This window comes from Petaurus breviceps, unplaced genomic scaffold, assembly GCF_028583685.1.
Source record: "Petaurus breviceps papuanus isolate PSGF00001 unplaced genomic scaffold, PetGlider_PUasm1.0 225, whole genome shotgun sequence".
Lineage (NCBI taxonomy): Eukaryota > Metazoa > Chordata > Mammalia > Diprotodontia > Petauridae > Petaurus > Petaurus breviceps.
The window spans coordinates 3979290-3993348 of NW_027185889.1; the positions used below are offsets into that span (position 1 = coordinate 3979290).

At 36.0% G+C, this 14059-nt stretch overlaps 1 protein-coding gene across 1 annotated transcript in view; it reads left to right on the top strand.

Annotated features, from left to right (window-relative positions):
* The window catches only part of LRRIQ1 (leucine rich repeats and IQ motif containing 1), a 308516-nt gene that overhangs the window by 217463 nt on the left and 76994 nt on the right, over nucleotides 1–14059 (top strand). Inside the window, exons 25-26 of the mRNA XM_069095103.1 lie at nucleotides 5172–5307; nucleotides 7168–7231. Coding sequence (XP_068951204.1) covers nucleotides 5172–5307; nucleotides 7168–7231 — 200 coding nt within the window. The remainder of the gene's footprint in view (nucleotides 1–5171; nucleotides 5308–7167; nucleotides 7232–14059) is intronic.

Sequence of the window (14059 nt, forward strand, 5' to 3'; positions counted from 1 at the left end):
CATTATTTACTCTTTTGGTTGATGTGCTGGATGTTGTTAAGTGTGGCTTGACCATTTTTCTTGATAATGGTCCTCATATAGGAGGTAGAAAGACTTCTCTTTCCTGCCTTTAGTTTCAGCACCACCACAAGGGTCATGTCATCAGTGGCTCGCTTCATACACACAATTTTCTGTTGGATCAACACACATTACTGTTGGATCAACAGTAATGGAAGGAACTTTGAAACTTAAGGTTTTGGGGCTCAGTAATACAGAGTCAAAGGGTATGCATAGTTTTATAGCCCTTTGGACATAATTCCAAATTGTTCTCCAGAATGGTTGGGCCAGTCCACAGCTTTACTAGAAATGCATTAGTGTCCCTATTTTTTCCATATCCCTTGCAGCATTTGTCATCTTCTATCTCTGTCTTTTGACCCAATCTAATAGGTATGAGATGGTAGCAAAATGTGCCTATTTTTTTTGTTTGTGCCAAATTGTTTGTGCCAAAAGTTTAATTTCATTTAATCAAAATTATCCATTTTACCTCCTGTGATTCTCTTTAGCTCTTGTATGGTCATAAAATCTTCCTTTATCCATAAATCTGACAGGGTAATTTTCCCCCAAAGTCATTGGTTTAACAATGAAGCTTATTTCCTACCTCTTAGTAAAGTGGTGATGAATTAGAGGTACAGAATGAGACATACATTACCAATGTGTGCATTTCTTTTATTTGACTGTGTTTATTGGCTATAAGAGGAAGGTGGTATTTCTGAGGGGGCTGGAAAGTGTTAAGAGCAGGGAGAGAGGAGAGTGAAAAGGGATGCTTTTTGGAATAGTAGAAGAGAAGAATCATCATTGAATCATTTAAAAAGCAAAAGGGAACATAGGTAGGTTAATGCCGAAATCATGTAAATTTGAAATCAATATTACATATATATCAAATACACATGTGTATCTACACACACTTCCAAATATAGGTATATGTATGTGTGTATGTTTCTATATACACATGCATGCATACACATATACACACATGTATGTATGCATGTATGATATGCCAAGCTCTATATAGATGTAAGGGTTATGGGAATTAAAGATCTTCCATGCCCCATTGGACTTGCTGACGTAGCAGGAAGGAGTGGGGCAAGAGGAGGCGGAAGCCAACCTAGAGTTCCTGCAGTGATTGGCAATGGTGGCGACAGCGGCAGCAGCAGCAGCAGCAGAGGCAGCAGCAGCGGCAGTGGTAGCAGTAGTGCCGAGGTGGAGGTGGAGGTGCAAACCCCTTTTTGAGCCAGCCAGAATTTCTGCTAAGGACTCCTGCTGAGGACTGCCAGGGGCCAGAGCTGCTAGGAGCACACTTCCTGGACGCTGAGTAGTTGCTGTGAGTGGGGAGAAGAAGACCTTTGCCTGAGGTAGCCTGTTCTGTTATAAAGGCTTGAGAATGTGGGTGCTTTCTACTTTATTTACCTGTGCCAATTTCATAACTACTCTGATGGCTTTGACTTTCTGGTTTTGGGACTCAGTCTTTTGGTATTTTAATAAATGTTCTCTCTTTATCCCCCATATAGAAAGCCTGATATATTTTGTGATTAATAACCACATCAGCATATTTATAATTGCCGTTGTGAATATTGCATTGCTGATACAATAGAGAAGATTCATAGCTTCGTGTCCAGTTCTCTTTTATTCTTTTTATAGAGAAATGTTGATTTCTTGATTTCTTCAAGCTCATGATAGTAAGGAAAATAAAAAAGAAGTTATATATAGAAATTTATCAAATAAAGTTATCATCCACACGCTTTGAGAGTTTACAGATAGCTAGGCATGGTGGTTCATACCTGCAATCCTAGGGAATAGGAGGTATGAGGCTCACAGATCTCTTTATCTCTGAAGTTCTGAGTTGCATTGAATTATGCTGATTAAGTGCTGCAACTCAAAGTTTAATAGCAATATGATGAGCTCCCTAGAGTTAGGGAAACATAAATATACCTAAGGAGGGGCAAACCAGCTCAGATTAGAAAAAGAACATGTCAAATCTCCCATGCTTTGAGAGTGCAGTCAGTCTGTGAGTAAACCATTTGAGGAACATGTGCTTGTGCATGCATGTGTGTGCATGTGTGCATGTGTCTGTGTCTGTCTGTGAGAGAGAGACAGAGAGACAGAATTTTCCTTCATTAGATTCTTATTGTAAACAAAGTTTGTGGATATTTTTCTTGTCACAGGAAAGTGGGTAGCAGTATTTAAATTTGAATATAAGAATTTGGATTTTCTTATGTTCTTTATTTTACCACTCTGTTTATTCATGTGGAAGATTTATTGTTCCCTCAATTTTAGGAGTCCTAACACCCAAGTTCCATTTAACAACTTAATAAATAAGGTTTCTTGAAGGAATATTTCATCAAAGGTATAGCCAGAACAAGCATACAAATATTTCCCTCCAATACCTCAGGAGCTTAGTCTCCCTTATATCCACCTAGTGCCTGGGGAGGAGAGAGAGATTAGGTTTATAATTTAGCTCAATTCTAACATAGCATTAGTCCCACCAAGTTTCAAGACCAAAACTCCCACCAAGCTTATGTCTTTAAATCCTCCTTTTTCAAGCTTTGTTTCCCTGTTGGGCTCTCTGTAACATTTTCCTGGAATCCTGGGCTCCAACATTCTCAAGGTTAAAGCTTCTGGGTCTAGGATTCCATTCCCTGAATCTAGAACTACAAAGGACAAAAGAAAGAGACAAAAACCCCAAGCCCTTTTATTGGGACCAACTGGCCTAAGGCAAAGGGAAAGTGGTCCTCAGACTTTTTCCTTCCTTATTGTACGAGGTCCATGCCAGTACCTGCTGTGGTACTATCTCTAGTTATTTTGTTTATTTTTTAATACTGAAGAAAATTAGAGTTGCATTTTCCCCACTATATGAACAAAGTTAAAAAAAAGTACTTTTTTTAAAAGGAAATTAACAACAATTTGAACAACAAAGAGATTAACAAAATGATAAAGAATGTCAGTTAGCTAAACATGATAAATTTAAAAAAGAGAAGAGACCATCCCAGTCAAATATTTTTAAAGATGCAACCAGTTTTGGCTATGCAGTCAGAGGAAAGAGGCTGATCTCAACCATATGGTTGGTCAACATTGGATGTCCATGTATCTTCTGAGATTCCAGTCTGTGGTATCTCCTAGGTGGGTACTTTCATTCTGAACATGTACTGAAACTTCTGTTACACAAGTATTTATTCAACTTACATAGTACACTGCTGACATTTTGATAAGGAAGAAAAAAAAAGTTTGTATTCAATTGATCCATTTCCTGACTCCTAACTCCTACATTTTCTTATTTGAACAGCAACCATGACTTCTTAAGACCTTCAAACATATCAATCCATTTCATGCTTTTAAGTAGAAAGATTTCCAGAAGCAATCTGTCCTTCAGAGCAACAAACTAGAATACTACCTTAAGCAGCAGCAAAGATGCCATAAGCCTAGAAGGATGTTCTAAGTCTCTTAAGAGTCAAATTCCTATCTTAGACACTTGGAACCATTCTTTTTACCACATAGACTGATAACTGAAGTGAATGTACAATGCCTGGAAGTTATAATCCAAGATCTCTTAAATGACAACCCAAGGGACACTCAAACAGGGATAATAATTAGTAAATTAAATAGTGTTAGAAACATACGGGCATATAAGTAAGTGCACTTATAGTTCCTTTAAAAAAATACCTTAAAAATGTTATCTCCTTTTGTATAACTTTCTTTGGGAATAAATTTTGGCTAATGTTTCTATTTACATTTTAATGATGAGTTTATTTTTATAGAAAGAGATAGAATCATGGGTTTATCCCAGATCTCCATTATGGATAATTAACTAGAAAAAAAAAATCCTGGCTGCCAAGTTACATAGCTTTCTAGCATTAACCCGAATTGCACACGCAGTACCCTAAAGCAACAATCCAAGGTTGTGCCTAGAAAATTCAATCCTCCTTCAAGTGGACTCAAATAGCTCAGTCTCCCAGAGACCCTAAATGTGTTTTACTGACACCACACCAAATGGGATGGAAACATTCTTAATGAGAGTGGAATTTGTCTAGAATGGTAGAGGTAGAAGACCAGGAGAGCTCTTAAAAGATATACATTTCAGTTGACTTTGTCACTAATTGAATATAAATTCAAGACAATGTGTTTGTAAGTCAATGGAAGTGAGAATCTTAAATATAATTGAAGGATTTCAGATGTTTACATAATTCCTTTTGTCTCCCCTACAACCCTCAATTTAGAGTAAAAGTATAAGGGGAAAAGAAAGACATTGTTTAGTAATATGATATTATACCTTTTACTTTAGACTTAACAGAGTAGGAAATGAGTGGTAGCCAAGTTTAAAGAAGATAAAAAGGCACCAAGAAATATGAATGGCAAAAGAGAGAGGAAGGATTTTATTCTTCTTCTTTCTTTTCATCTCACCCAAGGATAGCAGTTAGATTATTTGGCTAGTGAGGAAGAAGAAACAAAATCCCCTCCTTTCCAGAGTAATAGTTACTCTATTGATTAAAGAGCTTGAAGGTGGTGAAAAGAATGATTTGTATATGGGAAATGACTCCAATGAAACAGAAGATCAATAATATAAATGACTGTAATTTTAACAAAATCAAAAAGCAGGCAATACAGCTGACATGAAATTGCTTCTATGAAAATAGATAAAACATTTTAAGCTACATGTATATATTAACTTGAATATATTTATCTTCTTTAGTATCAAAATATGCTACACAATCCTGGAATAAAATTTTATATTAATCCTGTTGAAACAGTTTTTTTTTTTTACTTTCTGTAAAATTCTGATTCTGTTTCAAATATTGTGATGCTATTTCTAGTTTTTTTTTAATTAGTCCAATGTATGAGATTATAATTATAGGTTAACCTTAGAGCAAGGCTCAAACAGGAATTTCAGAGAATAAGGACCCTGTTGAGAATTGTTGAGCCCTAGAAGAATCACTCTCACATCACCAAGAAGTGTGCTCTCTTAGGAAAAAGCATTTCACTTGTGATTTATCTTTTTTTAAACAAAAAAAGGTAGGCTTAGGACTAAAAATTAAAAAGTACTGGAGATTCAAATCTTCTCTGCTTCAGAAAAAAACAGAGTTCTTAACCTTTTTCTTTGGTATTTTCTCAAATATATTATTTATTTATTTCTTCCCCAGTTGATGAAGAAGAACTTACCAATGCAGATGTTCATATTTCCAATGAAAATATTGAGCGTAGTAAAGAGCTGACCTACCAATGGCTCCATACACAAGTTGGGAGTTATGAAACAACCTTCCCCAGAAATGTGAAATGGTGAGGTAATTTCCTTTCAATTAGTTTTTTGTCTTGCAAATACATCATGAAATGTGAAACCTCGATTAATTGTGCTAAAACAAACATGGCTTTATAGCCAAAGGGTTAGGTTATGCAAAAAAAAAAACCCATACAGAATTGATTTAATAACCTTTAAATTATCACAAAGAAGTCATTTTCTTTAATAATGGAAGGTCAGTAGATAAAGCACATAAGGAATCATGCTTGAAAAATGCAACATATAGTATCCTTAAACTAAGACAAAAATGATCACCTATGCCATAGGTTGTACTGTAGTCTGAAATGTAATGTGTCAAAAGAGGCAAAAAAGGAAAGAGAAGAAAATGAAAGAAAAAGAAAAGGTGGGTGCCCATGTATCCATTAAACTAAAATTTAAGACAATTGAACATTTTAACAAAAATTTTCAGACCTTTTTTTGACGTGCAGACAACACTTTGTAGTGAAAAGAACTCTGAATTTTTAGTTAAAAGTTTGAATACTAACATTCCAACTTGCTACCTATGTGACTTTGAAAGAGTCACAGAACTTCTCTAAGTTTCTACAGCTCTCAAGTGAGAAAGCTAAACTAGGTGATCTCTAAAGTTTACCACTTGAAACCTATGATCCTATTATTCTCTGTACAGACAGATGTTGCAGATGTAAACCAGTAGTGTATCCAAATTCAGAAGCTAGTTTTGAAATTATTAGGCCTGGATTTCTTGTCATTGTTGATTATAAAACAAATTGAGTGAATGCAAAAACCTATGATTATTCATCCTAAGTTTAACAGCAAGAGAATCAGAATATGCAAAAATGTAACTTCTCTAAATAGTGTATATTAATTGATTCTACTCATATGTGGTCAATTCTCTCCATGTAATTCCTGTTAAAGAAAATGGAAATCATGTGCTTGGAAGAATGAAAGAGTCAGATTGCATCAGCATTTTATATTCTAAATCAGTATTACCATATTTTATTTTGAGTCAAAGAAGTAGGAAAAAGTTCTTGACATTGGTATAATTTCTAATGCTCATTATTATTTCACTAAGAATTCTGTGTAATTATCATGTCTATTTTATTTTATTTTCACACTGGATAATACTACATCTTACATATACCATATGAACAGCATTGATATTATGCACATAGAGTAGATAGTTCTCTAACTACATTACCTAATATAAAAATGTAGTACAAAAATTTGTATAGCTACAAGTAATGTGAAATAGATAATTCAGGAAGACTGTCAAAGTAGAACACATTTTTTTCTTATTCATAATTAGGGTTTTTTTTGTAAGAAAATATAAGTAGGTTTTCATAGATTGTCTTATTTTCTAGGATCTTATAAAGGTCTAGCTAATGGTCTTGTAAGGAAAAATATTTTATGAAAGGTAAGTGTTGGGACTATGCCATTCCTATGTTTTATAGATTATTTTCCTAATTTTAGAACTGAAGTTCCCTTTATGTATTAAGAGAATGCGTGAAATTTTCTACAAATATTTCAAACTGGGGGTCTTTTTCTCCAAAGATAAAGTGATATAAGTTAGCTTAATTAAATGTATAAAATTTCTATATCATGTAGGAATTATCAGTTTTTATTTTTTGATTGTCTCTTCAGATTTTTGTTTGGGGTATTAAAAGTTTTGTTTAAAATTTTTTAATTTCATGCTACTTTCAAGGAAAAACTGTTCATAAAAATTGCTGTCTTAAAATTATGTATTTTGTTTCTACCAAAATGTAACAATGAAATTTTCAATTCTTTGATCAAAATAATTCTATAAAATTTTAAAATATGAAATTCCATTATGTAATCTGCTACATTTAAAATATAAAGCATTTTCTGCTTTTGTCACTATACAGCCAGACTCACTTCTTGCCTGTGTTAGATCCAGATGTACTTAATGGTGGGCGAGTTCAACTTGTGGTAAGAAATGTGTTTAAAGTTACAGTAAAATGTTGCAGATGCCAATACTCAATAACTGCTATTTAAAAATATGTCTATAATTTGTTTTAACTACAAAAATGTCACAACTGTAACTACTTCTGACCAACATAAAAATGACATGTTGAAATAATACTTTAAAAATTTTGAATATAATGTATTTTTATTAATACATTATTAAGATAATATATTTTCATTAGTACACAACTAAAGTCATATATTATTTGCATTACTTTCAGATAGGGGACCACTGTATTGCTTAAAATTGGAATTCATTCAATTTAAAATAAATTGTTAAATTATTTCTTTGATTTTTCGAATGAATATATCACATAGTTAACAATAAATAAAATCTAGCTAAATTTCATTACAGTGATACTTTTAATCTTTACTGTGGCCTAAAATTTATGTATCCTAAGAAATAATACTCTTCCTCATCACAGAGATTATGGAAGTGCTAAAAAAAAAGTGATTGGAATTTTAATATTCCAGAATTTTATATGCAATGTATATTTTTGAATTTTTTTGTTCCTTGAAAATTTTTTAAATTTTGTTGAATTTTGTTCTTGATTTTTTCCCTGACAATTTGAACTTTCTTCTACAATTTCAATTCATATACAAAAGCACATGCCAAAAATGGAAGTGGGGATCCAGTCTAATGGATTATGTGTGTTTAAATGACATTTCCTAAAGTCATTGTCCATAACATTATGCTCATATCTAATATGTGTCTTTCCTATACTCTTTAGGATATTTGTGTTTTACGCCTCTAGTATTATTATCCAAGATTCACAGTATCACTTGGAGAATTTTAGTATTGGGGAAATCAATTTTTGTCTGAATGATCATCAGTTTAAAATCATGAAAGGTAGTACCATTTGGTTTCCCAAATGCAATCTAATCTGACCTTCCCCTGATTCAGTTCTGGGTCCAACTTGTAAGGTATTTGCAACATCTGTTCAACATACACATATTAATGGAATAATCCAATGGAACTTTCCATCTAACTGCATGTCATAATTGCACACTGCTTTTCATCCTCTTTCTTTTTTAGTATGGATAGTTAGGTCAGTCTCTTTCACATCCTATACATATCACTGAGGAAGCTATGTAGTGTGCTGAAGCCTAGTTTAATCGTGATGATATCATTGGCAAATAGGAACCCTTGGAAAACATTACAATCAATAAGAAAGCTTTTGTTTATCTGTGTTTTTCTTCCTTTGTTTGGAACTTAGTGCCATTTTCCTCAGTACCAGTGAGCAAGACTATGGCCCCCAGACAAGTCAGAGACTATAGTTGCAGTTGTAGCTGCAGCTTCCTCGGTTTTGCAAATGCTGTTCAATGCTTCACAGTTTAGGGGGCAGAGGAGAAGTTTCAGCTGGGGTGTTCTGCCATGGGTGAGGAGGAGATAGAGCAAAAGGAGATGGGGCAAGCAAATTCATGGAATGAGCAAGCAGAAACTTGTGGCTGCAGGATGCATGTCTGGGAACTGAATGGACCCAAGTCAGTGGCTGTGTCTGAGAAAGAAGCTAATGTTAAGGAGAGGCATTCTAGAGCTATCTCTGAAAGGATAAGAGTCAGGAGCGGCATCCAAAGCAGAAAAAGCCTTGTGCAAAACCACAGTAATAGTTAGCGTTCAGATCGCACTTTAAGGTTTGCAATGACATTTACATTAGTTGATACAGCTACCTTGGGAGGAGGCAGGTGCTATTATTATCACTGTCTTATAGATAATGAAACAAAGACTGAGAGAAACTAACAGACTCATCCAAAGTAACAGCTATTAAGTGTGTGAGGCTGGATTTGGACTCAGGTCTTCCTGACTCTGACATCACTCTATCTACTGTACCAGGCACTCTCTAAAAACAAAAGTCCTTCCTAGGTCCTTACTAGGTGGTGTTTACCATCTTGCAGTGTTTGAATTTGATAGCATATGGCTGCCTTTGGAACCAAAAGCAAGTCTAAGATTGCTTTTGTCTTCCATCAGAATAACCAAATCTTCATGGTGATTGATATATACATTTGCTGAAAATAAATGTTGGCATTTAGCACCTCCCATGAGGCCTATCCCCAGAAGACTGGCCCCTAAGGGGGGGGGGGGGGATTATTTGTTCATTGTCACACCTGATAAAATCCAGAGAAGAAATTGGGATCTGAGTGGTAGAAGGAAGTGACAAACCACTGAAGTACTTAATTACGCAATTTGGCATAGTATTTAATGTATTTCATGGTGCCATTTAAGTTTTTAATGGTGCCATTACTCCACCTGTGATTAAACAAAGTATTCCAATTATTGCATATCATGGAATTTTTTAATAATATCCATATCCATATCTTTATGATGTCCTTACCTTTATGATCTCTATCTTGTCTAAGGAAAGCCTTCTAGGCTACACTGCTGAGTCAAATGGTATCTTGAAATCATAACGAATAATGTAGGTCTTATGGTCTTTAAACATAGGAGTCAATTGTCCAGCTGTGAAGAATGATCTGATTTAGAAGGAACAGTATCTGTCTTTCTGCTGAGGATCCCTGTAGTTTCCTTGCCCATGTTATTGGGACAGAAGAAAGAGATGTTGCCTTTTCTCAAGTGGTATGGATTGGTCTGTATGGCTCAGTCCTGCCCTTTTACATTTTTAAGTATGAGATTTTGTCACTTGGAAAGTAGGAGGGACTGCTTTTCATTGAGACATGCTGATAGTGATGATCTTTGGTTGTTTCATTTTTCTTTCTGGGAAATTCTTATACTAAAGTTAAGAATTTACCTCCAAGAAGAAACTTGACTCCCAGAATGTGGTCCTAGAATAACCCATGGGAGAGGGAAATACAGAGATGGTATATACATTTTTGAATTCATCCATTTTGAAAGATCAGGCCAAGTCAGTGCTATCATATTTACACTGGAGAAAGGTAAAATCTTGCAATTCTAAGAAAAGTTCATATGGGTACATCATAATGCTGTGCTAGCAGGCATCTTGGGAACAAGCAAATGAGAAAAATAATGCATCATCCCTCCTCATAATTTGACTCTTGGTAATTTAGCATTATGAGCAAAGCTGTAACAGATGCAGAACACCAAAAAGAGTTCATCCTTGTTTGTTTCCCTGCAATCTTTGTGCTGAGAAAGGTAGAGTTTGTGATAGATTAGCTGCCACCCTTAGATTACATGACCATCTTCATCACTTCACATGATTTCTCATGAATATGCTATCTGAATTTATGTCTCTTTGTTGTATCTCAAACATCATGGTAATTAAAAACAATAATATTTAAACTACAAGTGCTTGTGTTGCAAATAATGTAAGATAGGGAGCATAGCTTGTGGTCTTAGGTTTAAATCCTTGAAATTCATCCCCAAGAGGCTAGAATTTCACCTATAACTCTTACTGCAAGGTTATAGTTAAGCGGAAAGTGCTAACTAAGAAACAAAAAATTCCTACACTGATACACTACATATATGTGGCCAGATCGGCCTTGCCTATGGCCTAATTTGCCTACAGCATCACAGTGCATTTCATATCCAAGCTGTTTATGGATGATACACCCCATTCCTCTCCCCATTCAGAAATGTAGAACTTGTCTTTGCAGCATGCAACTGGTACTTACAGGTGAAGATATTTAATGACAAGGGGACTAGTGAAGAGTAGATGTTTCTGTGCTGTAACTGGGACACACCTGACCTGGCTAGGTCACCAGTACTTGCCAACAGTCCTTCATAGGCCCTTTGTGAACCATCAGCTAGTGTTTGAATCTGATAACATATGGAATTCTACATCTCTCCCCCATTTTCTAGCATTCCAATAATAACAAGAAAAGCTCCCATTCCTGTTCAGGTCACAGGAAGATTATGAGGTAGAGGAGACAGTGGGATCATAGATTTAAAGCTGTCAGGGGTAGTAGAGACCATTTTGTCCAAGCCTTTCAGTTTCTAAGTGAAGGCATCTTCACCTCTGCTACTCCAACATACTTGCTGATATACTGAGGATTTGGACAAGCCGCCTCCATTATCCTCATGCTAGGACTTCCCTTACCTCCCCACAACTTACCAGTGGGTAACAGGAAGACAAAGCAACAACACCTGCTGCTGAGAACCATAGTCTTCTCCTTCCCCCAAATGAAAGTCATTGCTTAATTGCCCATTTTCCCCAGGTGGAGGAGGGTCCCCACTCTCGGCTGGATGTGAGGCCTAAGTCCCTATGTCTAATGGAGATATTCCAAAGCCTCATTTGATCCTAGACCTTATAACCTCCATCCTTTATGTGTTATATCTTCCAATTAGAATGTGAGTTCCTTAAGAACCGGGAATGTGCCCGTTTCCTGTTTGTATCCACAGGCTTAGCACATTGCTTGGCACATTCCATTCCAAGAAACTGAACCCTAGAGATGTTAAGTGGCTTGTCCAAAGTAACACCCTCTTTTTGTGACTAAATGGAATATTTGAAGCCAAATCCTTTGACTTTCTTTGAAAAAAAAATATAGGGGGTAGCTAGTTAGTACAGTGAATAGAGAACTGGCCCTGAAGTCAGGAGGACTGGAGTTCAAATCTGGCCTTAGATACTTGACATAACTAACTGTGTGACCTTGGGCAAATCACTTAACCCCAATTGCCTTGCCTTTCCCCCTCCAAAAAAAAATTATAGTCCATTGTTGTTATTGTTCATCCTTCCTTCTTGAAGAGGACCAATGACATCTTGAGGTTGATGGCATGAATTGGATTTAAGTGAGGCAGAGCTTAAAGTCATCAGCCTCATCTTCTCCAGAGTCATCAAAATCCAATTGGAAGCCAAAAGACAAGAGAACTTGTGATGGCCCCAGGATGCAGTGGGTGACCTTGACCTTTCTAAATGTAAGTCTTTCCCAGGTCTCAGTTTGTCTGAAATTATGTCCATTCAATGAGTAAGGCCTAAGTAAGAATTGAGACAAAAGATGGCCTAACTTATAATCGGAAAAATATCTGTCTGGGAGGAGAAGACCCTCAGAGTTTCTGGCCAGAACACAGAAAACAATTGCTATTTATATTCATTCTGAACCATGAAAATCTAAACAATGAACCACAAGGGCTTGAACTGGAGCTATCATTGACAATTCAATGAAAGCAAGAGTGATTTGGATTTAAAGACATAGTCAAGTAGCTCCATTTGAAAAATGATGAGGTTTTTTTTTGAACCTTATTCTTTTTTTGTTTATTTTGTTTTTTGTTTGTTTTATGATCTTCTTTTTTAATTAATTAATTAATTTACCTTTAGTTTACAACATTCAGTTGCACAAGTTAAGTTTCAAATTTTCTCCCCTCCTCTTTCCTCCCTCCTTCACCCCCTATGTTGGCATACAATCTGATATAGGTTCTACACATACCTTCACATTAAACATTAGTCAAGTAATAAAGAAGGATTATAACCAACGGAGTGAACAATGAGAAAGAAGAAACAAAACAAAAAATAGAGAGCAAGTAGTTTGCTTCAATCTGCATTCAGACTCTGCAGTTCTTTCTCTGGATGTGGACATCCCTTTCCATCATGAGTCTTTTGGAGTTGTCTTACAACCTTGCATTGCTGAGAGGAGCCCAGTCTATCAAAGTCAGTCATCACAGATACAATGTGTCTGTAATTGTGTACAATGTTCTCCTGGTTCTATTCCTCTCACTCAGCATCAATTTATATAAGTCTCTCCAGGTTGTTATGAAGTTCATCTGCTCCTCATTTCTTATAGCACAATAGTATTCCATTACCTTCATATACCACAACTTGTTTAGCCATTCCCCAATTGGTGGGCATCTCCTTGACTTCCAATTTTTTGCCACCACAAGAAGAGCTGCTATAAATATTTTAGTACACACTTGTCCTCTTCCCACTTGCATGATCTCTTTGGGATACAGCCCTAGAAGTGGTATTGGTCAAAGGGAAAGTAAACCTTATTCTAAAAGGACAGGAGAGGTGAGAGATTGGGATAAGGAATAGGGTACAAGTTGCGTTTTCTCATGGGCATCTCCAACTCAACATGTACCAAACAGAACTCATCCTTTCTCCAAATTCTCTGTTCCAAACTGTTATTTCTAGTGAGTGCACGACCACCTGTCTAGTCACCCAGGTTTGCCACCTGAATGTCATCCAGGACTCATTCTCACTCCCTTCACTTCTCCAGTCAACTGTTCCATCTTGTTGTTTCTGTGGCCACTCAAATGGCCACTACCATAGTTCAATCTCTCATTACTTCCTGTCTTGAGTATTACAACAGTTTCCTGATTAGATTCCTGCCTCAAATCTTTCTGATTTCCAATATATCCTCCACACAGCTGTCAAAGTGATTTTTCTTCTTTTTCTTTTTTTAATGCTTTATTAACTTCTGATTTATATCATCCGTTTCTGCCACATTTTGAGTTACAAATTTTCTCCCCGTTTCTCCCCCACCTACCGCCCCAAAATAGCAGTCCCACAGGATATCCCCTCCTCCAATCTGCTCCCTCCCACATTTTCCCCCATACCCCTTTCCACTTTTCCAGTGGATCTCTATGCCTCAGTGCCTGCACATCCTATTTCCCAATTACATATAAGATGGTATTAATGATAGTGTATATATATATGTACATATATATATACACACACACATATATACATATATATATACACATATTTGAATATTTGATTTCAAAACTTTCAATTCCTGATTCATTCCCCTCCTTCCCTGTCACCCACCCCTACTGGGAAGATACGCAGTTCAGTATAGGTTGCACATGTGTGGCTAATGCAAAACAATAACATAGTAGATACATTGTAAAAGACTGACTACACTTCCATCCCTCCCATCCCACCC